General features: G+C 40.9%; 1 protein-coding gene across 3 annotated transcripts in view; it reads right to left on the bottom strand.

Moving 5' to 3' along the window:
- Window positions 1–4,424: 4,424 nt before the first annotated feature.
- POLD3 (DNA polymerase delta 3, accessory subunit) overlaps window positions 4,425–11,260 on the bottom strand; it is a 48,664-nt gene continuing 41,828 nt past the window's right edge. For 2 of the 3 annotated variants that reach the window (XM_033405711.2, XM_004279790.4), the window contains exon 12: window positions 6,856–7,613. In XM_033405711.2, coding sequence (XP_033261602.1) covers window positions 7,411–7,613 — 203 coding nt within the window. In that variant the 3' untranslated portion in view covers window positions 6,856–7,410. Of the gene's footprint in view, window positions 6,244–6,855; window positions 7,614–11,260 lie in introns of those variants that run through there. The other variant, XR_004476808.2, reaches the window with a different exon arrangement.

The raw sequence follows: 11,260 nt of genomic DNA, 5'->3' as shown, positions 1-11,260 counted from the left end.
TGTTACAAATTTATTATTAAAAATAAATGCATCTCACCTTTGCCACTTACTGGCCAAATCATTTAAACTCTGAGCCTCTTTTATCTTCATTTGTAGATGAAAAGTGTGAGGATTAGAGAAAATGGATTGAGCACAAATTTTGGCCCATGGTAAGCACTAATATTATTGTATCATTATAGCACATTTAAATTATTTATCTATGTCTCTCCCTCCACTAGATAGTAAACCCCTCAAGGGCAAGAAATTCATCTTTATATCCCCCAGCATCTAGCATAACAGTGCTGGGCACATAGAAACTTTTGGCAAAAGTCTGTGAGATGCATAACATGCACACATTTTGCCTTTCCAATGACTGTCAGTTGCAGGAAGGCAGAGAACTTGTCGTGTGCTTTTCTTTTATCTTTCACAGCAGCCACCATGGTTGTGGAGCAAATCAGTAAGCAGTCATTCAAGGCAAACTCATGAGTAGACCAACACATTCTTCTTCTTAGCAGTTACTCTACAGTGGAAAAGTTACACGTTGTGAAGTCTGAAGACCTTAGTTCTAGCCCTGGTCCACTCCCTTAATGTGAGGTGTTAGGCATACTCGTTAAATGACCTACGCTTGTTTTCTGCAAAACAGGGGAGAGAAAAACCTTGAGGGCTATCACAAGGATGAAATAGGATGAAGTAAAGCACCATGTAAAGGTGGAATATAAGTAAGAGGGACAAGGGAAACACTCCTATCAGGCTTTATGGTTTTCAGGAAAATGGTTCTGCTTCCTGTACCTCCCATTCCAGGAGAGAATAAAAAAGCACAATACCATGATTATGCTATATTTATGTAATTTTCACATATCTTTTAGGAAAACCTGGTTTTGAGAAGACTCCCTTGGCCTAATTCAGAGCAATCAGTGGCAACAAGTGTCCTGAGGCCGCTTTACTACCTGCATGGCTTAAATAGGGCAAAAAATGCCAAATTTCTTTTTGATTTTCTTACAAAGGTTAGGTCAAAGGCAAGGCCAAGAGTTGGACAATCTTTTCCAAGGAAAAAGTGTTCTTGATTTAAACTAAAAGCAACCAAATGGATTACTTAGGGAACTATGCTCTGTTCAGAAGAGTTTCCTGATGATCTAAAATTAATTATAAAACTTTATTCTAGCCTCTCTTTACCTTCTTCTTAACATTTATTAGTCTACTTATCTAACTTTGTAATTTAGTAAGTATGGTATACTGGACATAATTGAATCTTTGTTTACAGATTCAAGACCATGTGGCAGGGATGCTGTAGAGAGGACTCATGCAGCAGATGGGTGGCTGAGTTAGATAAACATTAAGATCACCTTCAAATCTGACAATCTGGGATCTGAACAACTTAGTTGCACTTTCACTTGTAAAAACGAACATGAATCATCATTGGGCGGTGTGGCAATGTGAACTAATATATAGCCAAGAGCAGTATAGCACAGTGGTTAAGACTACAGGCACTAAAGCCAAATTGTCAAGATTGATATCCTGGCTCTGTCACTTGCTAACTCTGTGACCTTGAACAAGTTTCACTATTTCTCTGCTTCAGTTTCCTCATGTGTAAAATGGAAATAAAAGTACCTGTCTCTTAGGGTTGCTGTAAGGATTAAGAGTTAATATATCTGGGGGGAGGGGCAAAATAGGGATGGGGATTAAGACGTACAGACTACTAATATAAAACAAATAAGCTACAAGATATATTGTACAACACAGGGACTATAACCAATATTTTATAACTATAAGTGGAATATAACCTTTAAAAATTGTGAATTAGTATGTTGTACACCTAATATTGTACATCAACTATACCTCAATTAAAAAAAGAAGCTAGGGGCTTCCCTGGTGGCGCAGTGGTTAAGCATCCGCCTGCCAATGCAGGCAACACGGGTTCCAGCCCTGCTCCAGGAAGATCCCACATGCTGCGGAGCAACTAAGCCCGTGTGCCACAACTACTGAAGCCACTGCAATGGGAAGCCCTCGGCAACTAGAGAAAGTCCGCACACAGCCACGGAAGACGCAACACAGCCAATAAATAAATAAATAAAGTAAATCTATTAAAAAAAAAAAAAGCTAATACCTTTAACATTCTTGGAACAGTGTCTGGTACATAGTAGGTGCGCAAAAAAATGAGTTATCCTGCTTTGTGTTAGCTTAATATATGTCAGAATACTAGGGACTGACTGCCCATGCAACATTTCATTAAAGCCTGAAAACAACACTTTAAGGTAGATGGTGTAGCTCATTCTAAAGATGAGGAAACAAGTTCTCGGAGGATAAGCGTCTTACCTAAGGTCAGTGCCTTAAACAGGGTTTGAATCCAGAGCCCTCTGCCTCCCAACTTGTGTTATTTCCATCACAGCACCCTGCTTCCCCAGTATGTCAAAATTGTTGAGTGTGTGCAAAACTGAGTTGAATTCATGCTGATCCAATGTATGTAGATCCTGTAAACTGCCTTTTGGAATAACACTGGGTACCTGCTTGCTATCTTGTCAATACTCTCATTTTTAAGGTAGGGCAGAAATAACCCCATTAAGGATTCACTTTACCATGGTTTACTTATACAATGATTGTGTAAATGGTGATGTTCAAACAGCTAGATAAATATCCACTAAAGGGACTTCCCTGGTGGTCCAGTGGTTAAAACTCTGCACTCCAATGCAGGGGGCCTGGGTTCGATCCCTGGTCAGGGAACTAGATCCCACGTGCCGCAACTAAAGGAGCCCGCATTCCACAACTAAAGATTCCACATGCCACAACTAAAAGAGCCCGCATGCTGCAACTAAAGATCCCACGTGCCGCAACTAAGACTCAGTGCAGCCAAATAAACATTTTTTTAAAAATCCACTAAAATGGTGAACCTTCCTTAGCCTGTTTCTTGTCTTAAATTCTTTGTTATTCTTTACATAGGACTATAAATTTTCACCCATTATGATTATCCAGGTTCTCTTCTGAATTAAGTCCCTCTTACCACTCATCTAAGCATCATCTCAGTTGCTATCTAATGCTATTTAGTGTGCCTGTCCTCCACTCCATAATGACAGCCTCTGAGCTCTTGCAATCCCTCAAGTATCTTATCCAGGACTAAACATAACTAGTATTCAACAACTGTTTGACCCTCTGGATTTGAATGACCCAAAGTAGATGCTAAACAATGTGGTTTTTCCATTCTTCAAGAGCAGTTCAATAAACGACATAAGAACCTTGAGAAAGAAAGCCTTAAAAGACTGAAAAAAAAAGTTATAGAAGGACTAGCTGTGAAGAACTTTGAATATTAAAAAAAAAAAGAGGGGGAGAAGCCAAAGTGAAGCCTCAAGAAACAAGGAGTCTGGCAAAAGCAAATGAGAAAAAAGGGGAGAGGTGGCAGAGGAGCCACATGATATTTAGGGTTTGAAATGAGGGGGAATTCTAGAGTTAAGGTGGGTTTGGATCAGAAGCCTTCCCAAGTTTCTCAGGCTAAAGAGCCTGGGTGGCAATCTGTGGGTGGCCCACACTTAAGAACACAAAAAAACTGGACACAGATACAAATGGTGAGAAGTGTCATGCAGCAGGGAGTGGCAAGAGTCCATCCTAAATGCAGTCATTTGGGTACAACGTGCCCTTCAGAGAGGGCATAGTGACAGCATGGGCTAATTTACAGAGCCGCCAGGGTAATAACTCAAAAAGCAATACTGCCTTCTCACAACAAAACGAGGCAGCCCCAGAATGTTTTGTGGTGGTAAAAAGCTGCATTACAGCATACTGAGATCCCAGAACCAATGAAAGGAGACAAGTTTACCAAAACGAGTCTTGACACAGAGTACGTTTCTGGCAAATACATTATTATGCACTCACTCTACTCAGGTCCTGGAGCAACTATTTCGTTTCCTTATATGGCCCTTCTCTTCAGCTCTCTCCTGTATAATAACTAATGTCTTCTTAGAGAAACAAAGAAAAGGAATAGAACTGTTCCACTCGTCCTCCTCCGTTTTTTTCAGGGAAATGAGTAGAGGCTCATATCATTGAGAGTGTCAGAGAAGAACTACCAGTTTTTGAAATCACTTTTAAAAAACTGAAATCATTTCTGCTAGAGAAAGCTGCTTTGATGGGGGGAGGCAAGGGAAAATACTGCAACTGCCTACACTGACTGCCAGAATTAAGCAGTCTTACTTTAGCCAGAACATTTTTCTTTAATTCCATTAGAACTTTAATTTGAATACTACTAGAACTAAGATACGATGGGCAAGCATGGGTAGAAACACTCCCTATATGGCACACAAAATCAAAGAAAATGCCAGCTGTCACGCTGAAATAAAAATCAACTTCTAATGTTACTCCTCTTCTTAAAATTCTTTGATTGGCCCTCGTAGTCTTCAAATAAAATCCAAACTCCTTAGCAGGACCCCAACTTCACTTCCCAATATATTTCCCTCCCTATTCCCAAATTCTAATAGTCCATTTCTCCCCAAAAGTCACGTTCCTCTACCTGGAAAATCCTTTCCATTCCTCTTTGCTTGGTAAAATCCTACTCATCCTTCAGAAAAACTGCTTGGCTTTCTCTCCTTCAGGAAGATGTCCTCAACACCCCCCCGCCTATGAGCTCTCTGAGGACCCTGCGCTTATTTATCATTGCACTCACCATGTGATGCTATGATTTCACTTTACTTTCTTGTCCCTTCCACTAGTTCCTGAGGACAAGTGCCAAATTCTAGGATTCTACCTTCTAGTGCTCAGGACAGAAGCGTGACATATAGGAGATACGCAATAAATGTTTTAATGAATAGTAAATATAGCCATCTACGAATCTCACTTTGTCTCAATAAGAAAATATACTCTCTAAAACCTTTCATAAAATAAGGTAACTATCTTCCCTCTTTGACCACACTGACAGCCAGAATGAATATTTTGAAAGAGTGTAACATCTGGGTCATACCCTTGATAACATTTCAGGAAGTTGGTGGCTGACTGCATCATTTATGACATCAAGAAGAAAGCCATCATTTGCAGAGCACCTACGTGTGCCGAATTTATTCTGTATACACATTACTTCACTCTTGGTGGCCCATGGTAACTTGTTTGAGCTCTATTTTGATAAAGAATCTGAGGTTTAGAAATCTGCCCAAGGTCACAGAGCCAGCAAGTGGTGAAGCCAGACTAACACAATGTGCAAGATCAGGACTAGATTTTCTTCTAAAGGAACTAAAAAATGAGGTTGGCTGAATCTAAGATTTCCCACAGGACTGAAAAAATGATGAAGACAGCAAATAACTTGTCCATCTCAGACTATGGGTATGCAGTTTTAACAATATAAACTGAAAACCAGCCTTGTTCCTGTTCAGAGTTTAAATAACTGCATACACTGTTGCCATCCTGTCAAGTAACAGATTCATCAGACAATCAGTTTGAAGCACTGTTTTAAAACAACTTCTCAAATTTATTTAACTCATGTGGATAACATGGTAGAGTTTTTTTTTTTTTTTTACAAAAAGGAAACGGCCAGCACTTACTACTCAATAAGCCTTGCAGACGGCTCAGAGTGTAGGCAGCATACTGGGCACAGTGACCACAGGATTTGCATTATGCTTGCAAAGACAGAACTCCACCAGCACCAGAGTTTTCCAATTCAAAATGTGATTTAATTAGAGATCCCAGCATGATAATTTTTTTTAAAAGGCTGGATTGTTGCTTTTTTTTCCTTTAATTTTCCATTTCTATTTAGAAAAATGACTAGAGGCAATGGCGAAAATAACCATTTAAAAGGGATTCCTCTCCAGAAGTTTTTTGTAAAGTTAAATCCAGCCTTTCCACCCTTCTCTCCATCCTTTTACATTTAAAAAAGAAAGGAGTTTGGAATGTGTCAACCTTTACTCAGCTTGCTGCACAAAGCCTCAGCCTTCTCAAGTTGTAGACGTAATGCAATGCTGGGACTAATCTCCCAAACCTCTGGTTTTAATCAAGTCCATGGGGTGCCTGGCTGGAGGGCCCTGGGTGACAGTTGCTAAAGAAGCTCCTATTAATCTAAGGTCAGTCACAATCCTAACCTTAAACAGTAGACGGCTGACTGCATCACTTACGACATACACCAGGCGAAGGCAGAAGGAGCAAGAAGTCAGACGTCCCTCGTCTGTTAAGTCATGAGTCACTCCAGCAGCTGAGCCTGTGTTCCTTTCCCCAGAGCTCACTGTGCAAGGTCACCGCCACACCACCTCCATCCCCTGAGCTCACTGTCCAGCCATAAAGGAAGGTGCTTCCAAGTTATCACTGGAATAAATGATTTTCCATAAGTAACAAATGAAAATATTTAGATCTACCAATGACTCAGTCTCTCCATCTCTTCTTGGGGAGCCTGTACTTCTAAGCATGTGAGGAAGTTAAAAATACAGAGAAGCAGCATCAATAGACAATGTGCTTTACCTCTTCCTCATTACCTTCCTGGAAAATTGTTGTTTCTAACATTCAGTTTCCTTGAAAAGGAGAAATTTTACTTAACTCTTGTACATTGCATGTAAGAAGGGACTTCTCTTTTTAGCCTTCATTTCACTGTATGGGTTTCCCTCTCTAGGTACTGAGAGTGGGAAAGGGAGAGAGAGGAGGAGACAAAAATCACAAAGTGTAGTATAAAGCACAGCCTGTGTCAGCAACATGACAAGTCCTCTAATGTCATCAATGTTGACTCTAAGTAATTTCTGGTGGGGTTGAATACATCATTACATTTCTATTTGTGCTCTGCCTGAGGCTTTTCCCTAACCACTAATTGCGAATAAAGGGCTCAAGAGTAAGAGCTTTTGTGAAAGGGCTAGAACACAAGTAATGTGCTGGTCTGTGGCCAGGTGTCAGTGTACTTCATAATGGAGGAAAAGAGGATTACCGGGAGATTTTTGTTTCAGCCTTTAGTCCAACCAAGATTTAAAAGACTTACAGAAAATACTTCACACAAAAGTTTGGTAGTGGGGAAGGGAGGATGGGGAAGTGGTAAACACATCCAGTAAAATTCAGGCATAAAAGAATACCCACACAAGTCCACAAAATACAAAAGAACACGGAGGATCACTTCCTGAGCCATAAATGGATGGATAAGGGCACAGGGTGGGTAGGGCACAGTGGATTAGCCACTAACGGCTTCAGTGATAATTCTGAAACCTGTTCCAATTTATTTTTGGAATGAATTCTTCTCCTGGACAGGTCAAAATTGTGCTTAAAAAATGTTGGAAGATAACAGCTTTTGAAATATTCTTTTGCCTCTTGCTTCCAGGTGATTTCCTTTTTGTTGAAAACCAGAAGCTGTATAAACCTCACAGGATGGAAAAACAGTCTTTTGATAAAGATGAGGTGAGGTACTGGATGAACTTACACAGTAAGTGAGAGTCTGTATGTCTTGGTCTTGTCCCTTGACCACTCCACATCTCTGGACCTAACAGAGATGGCAGTTCACTTCCTCTGGAAGAAGCCAGTAATGGACACTTGTCTATTGGCTTTGCCCAGAGCAGCAGTTCCTTTCTTTGGGCCCTTTCGTTCCTCTTTGGGTTCCTTTTTCAGAGTCATGGTGGGAGGCCTATGTACAGAGGAAGTCTTCATCTTAAGCTCTTCTTCACTATCTGTGCAGGATTCACTCTCGTAGACCTTTTCAGTTACTGGAAGAATAAAGAAAAAAATGGGATATGAGTGGGTTGAGTCATTTAGAACACAGCTCTCGAGAGAGAATGAGATGTCTGGTTCACTCCAATCCCCTCAGACCCACTGACCAAGGGAGGTGTGCTCACTGACCATCGCAGCTCAATCCCGCTGGGAGATCAGATCCCGCCTCAGGGAGGAAGCAGTATTTTGAGCTCACACAGCCTCTAGCTGGGGCTCAAAATCAACATTCACCCTTACTCTGTCACTGCTATGCCCCATGCCTTTAAGTGGGCCTTTATCATGTGGTTGCCCAAATCCTGCATTTGGGCCTTGGTCTATGCTTAGCTAACTTGCTGAGCTCTACATAAGAACTGTCTGCATCTCAAACACCTACTTCTACCTCCATGCTTTGACTGACTTCTTCAGTCTCACCTCCCTGACCCACAGTGCCTGCCATTTCCATCACTGGTTTTCCTGGTCTTAAGCTCTGCTCTACCAGCCAGTCCCCATCCTACCTAGCCGGACTCATTGCCATGGACCCTCCTGGCTAGTCCTATCCTGATGTCACCCACTGTGAACTGGAGATTAGCTACTCAACTATTCAGTCCTTGGTTCTCAGTGACCCAGGATTTAGTAATGGTCTACATCATGAAGAATGACTATCTCAAGCAAACTTGGTCAGATGACAAACTTGATAGTTTTAAGGAAGGACAACGATAAAATGAGAAAAAGTTCCCAGTGTTTTTACTCCCTGTCAGCCAAGGGTGTATTGCGCCTTTTCTCCTACCAATAAAATTCACTGATCCCTCCCCACTGGAAACTTTAAAAAAAAATTATACCAGTGAGGAGTCACTATAAGGAAGCCCCAAAGGGCACAGGTAGACAATCGCTTCCAACAATGATGTCCCAGAACTGATGAGGGTCTCTTCAATACTACTGCAGTGCACACACCAACCGCAAGAAACAGTACAATGCCACCCTCCTGTGACTTTAGAGAGATGCAGCAGCTGTACAGTCAACGTCATCTAAATCCTTTCTCAGCAAATGATGGAAAAAGGAAAACACCTTTTCTTAGCTGAATAGAGAAACCTAATATGCATAATATTCAAATGAGTAAAGTGAAAGGTATTTTTTCCCACTAACATACAATGATAGTTTTAAGCTTTCGATTATTGATCATTTTTTTCTAATAAAATATATCCGCCGAACTGTTCTAGAGGCATAGGCTTTGGAATCAAATACACCTGTGTTCTAATACCTAGTCTGTCACTTACATAGTCTCAAATTTTAATGTGTATCAGAATTACTTGAAGGCTCATTTAAACACGTATGGCTGGGCTTTATTTCCAGAGTTTTAGATTCAATAGGTCTGGGGTGGACCCAAGAATTTGCTTTTCTAACATGTTCCCAGGTGATGCTGATATGCTGCTGGTCTGGGGACCACACCTTGAGAATCACTATTCTTTGCTCCCCTGTAAAAGGTGATATACTGCCCTACAAAATGTACAAATACACCCAGTAGTCTTTGGCAAGCACTCTTCAGTGCTATATTTTCCTCTTGCAATGGGCCACGCTGGAGGACAACTGGCTATAACCAGTGGAGTACTCCTTCACCTTATTCATCTATTCTTATTAAGGTTGCATAATCAACAGTCCCCTCCCTAAGAGTTCCTAGGATTTGTCATTACTTTCAACAGCCTAGAAGTCACTTTGGCTGACCCCTGTCAACTAAGAGGCTAAAAAAACATTAGTAAGCTTTAAATATATACTAAGCGTTCTTGAAGATCTTAAGGCTCCACAGACCAGAGGCATTAGAATCTCCCATGAGCTTATTAGAAACACAGAATCTCAAGTCCTAACCCAGGCCTACTGAATCAGAATTTGAATTTTGTCAAGATCTTCAAGTAATGCATCTACTCAACAAAGTTTAAGAAATGTTGCTCTAAGATACTTCAGGAATTTCCATGGTATACTTGTTAGTTCAACAATTATGATCCCAGAACATCATCCCCATCCTGATGCAACTTCCAAAGCATTACATAACTGGATTTTAGAACAAAATTATGAGCTGTTATTTACTCAATATCTCAAATTAGGGAATTCTAAAGAGCCACCTACAGATATAGAAAAGACAAGACTTGCTCCTCCATAAGCTATATTATGTATTCAAATGGTGGCATGTCTGTAATATTAAACTTCAGCATCAATTAGCTCATTATTTCATGACTAACCACTGGTTGTCTCATTGCCGATTCTGTGCAATGCACTGCTTGAGGGAGTTAAAAACCAGTCAGGGCAGCACCAACAGAATTTCTTAAGCAGAATACTTTGTATATACCTTAAGAGCTAAAAGGAGCATTTCTATATTGAAAGCTGTGGCTACTTCAAACTACAGAACAAAGGAGATTTCAACTTAAAAATACAGGACCTTTATTTTAGCTGAACAACACGCCACTTTTCTGGGCTGCCATAAAAACAGGCGCAGTTTCCATGGGTAGAAGAATTCTTTTCCACTCAACTGTTTTGCTCTTAGAAATCCACCCTGTCCAGAAGTCCACCCCAAATTTATCTCAGGGGCCCAACTCTCCAGTCCCTGTAGTAAACTCACAGAAAGGGAAAGATCAGCTTTTTAAGCCCACAGACCAACTCCCATCCAGCACAGGACAGGAGAAGCCCCCTGTGCTGGTACATTTGGAACAGTCTGAGCAGAGAGAGGAAAGCAGAACTCCTTTATTGGTTACAGGAGCCAAGATTCATTAGGTTGACCTTGGACTAAAAACCTTAAAAAAAAATGTGCTATGTGAGCACAGTTTTCATTGTTGCATCCAAGGCTCTTAATAGTCCTGTCTGGAGACAGGAGTACAAAAAAGTTCACATCCCATACCTGGCCAAAACTTGAGTACTATGTTTTGAACAAAGCAATAGGTAATTAGCCCCAAATTCCCAATGAACTCCCATAAAGATATTTTTGACACTTTTCTTTTGGGGTAGCAGGAGGGAAAAACTGGCACTGATGCTTTTGTCCTCAAGTTTAAAAGAAAAAAGAATAAAAAATTCAACAGTAAAAATATGTAAATTACCATTAACAGTCAAACCAAGAGGCTTGAAATTCATTACTAGAAGACTAAAAGCAAAAACAAACAAAACAAAAAAAGACCAAAATCCAGAATTCATAGGCACAAGAAAGTTATCACTGAAAAGACAGAAATTTCCTGTGTAAGGAATTTTATTCCCAATCACATGCTACAATTAAAATGGCAGAGGCCTTTTCAGATGAGTGGGAGGTGGGGAATGGGAGAGGGCTCGAGACTGATGAAAGGTCTTCACTAGTTTTTTTTTTTTTTTTTGCGGTACGCAGGCCTCTCACTGTTGTGGCCTCTCTCGCTGCGGAGCACAGGCTCCGGAAGCGCAGGCTCAGCAGCAATGGCTCATGGGCCCAGCCGCTCCGTGGCATGTGGGATCTTCCCGGACCGGGGCACGAACCCGCGTCCCCTGCATCGGCAGGTGGACTCTCAACCACTGCGCCACCAGGGAAGCCCCCTTCACTAGTTTTAACAACCACATTGCCTAGGGAAAGTTGATTCTTCAGAGTCTATCAATCTTTTTAAGACAAAAATTTGAACCAGAAAAGGAAAATCAAGAAAGGGAAAAAATACTTCTCTAG

Source organism: Orcinus orca, chromosome 8 (genome assembly GCF_937001465.1).
Source record: "Orcinus orca chromosome 8, mOrcOrc1.1, whole genome shotgun sequence".
Lineage (NCBI taxonomy): Eukaryota > Metazoa > Chordata > Mammalia > Artiodactyla > Delphinidae > Orcinus > Orcinus orca.
The sequence above is the reverse complement of the archived record's forward strand: the minus strand, read 5'-3'. Positions and strand labels throughout refer to the sequence as shown.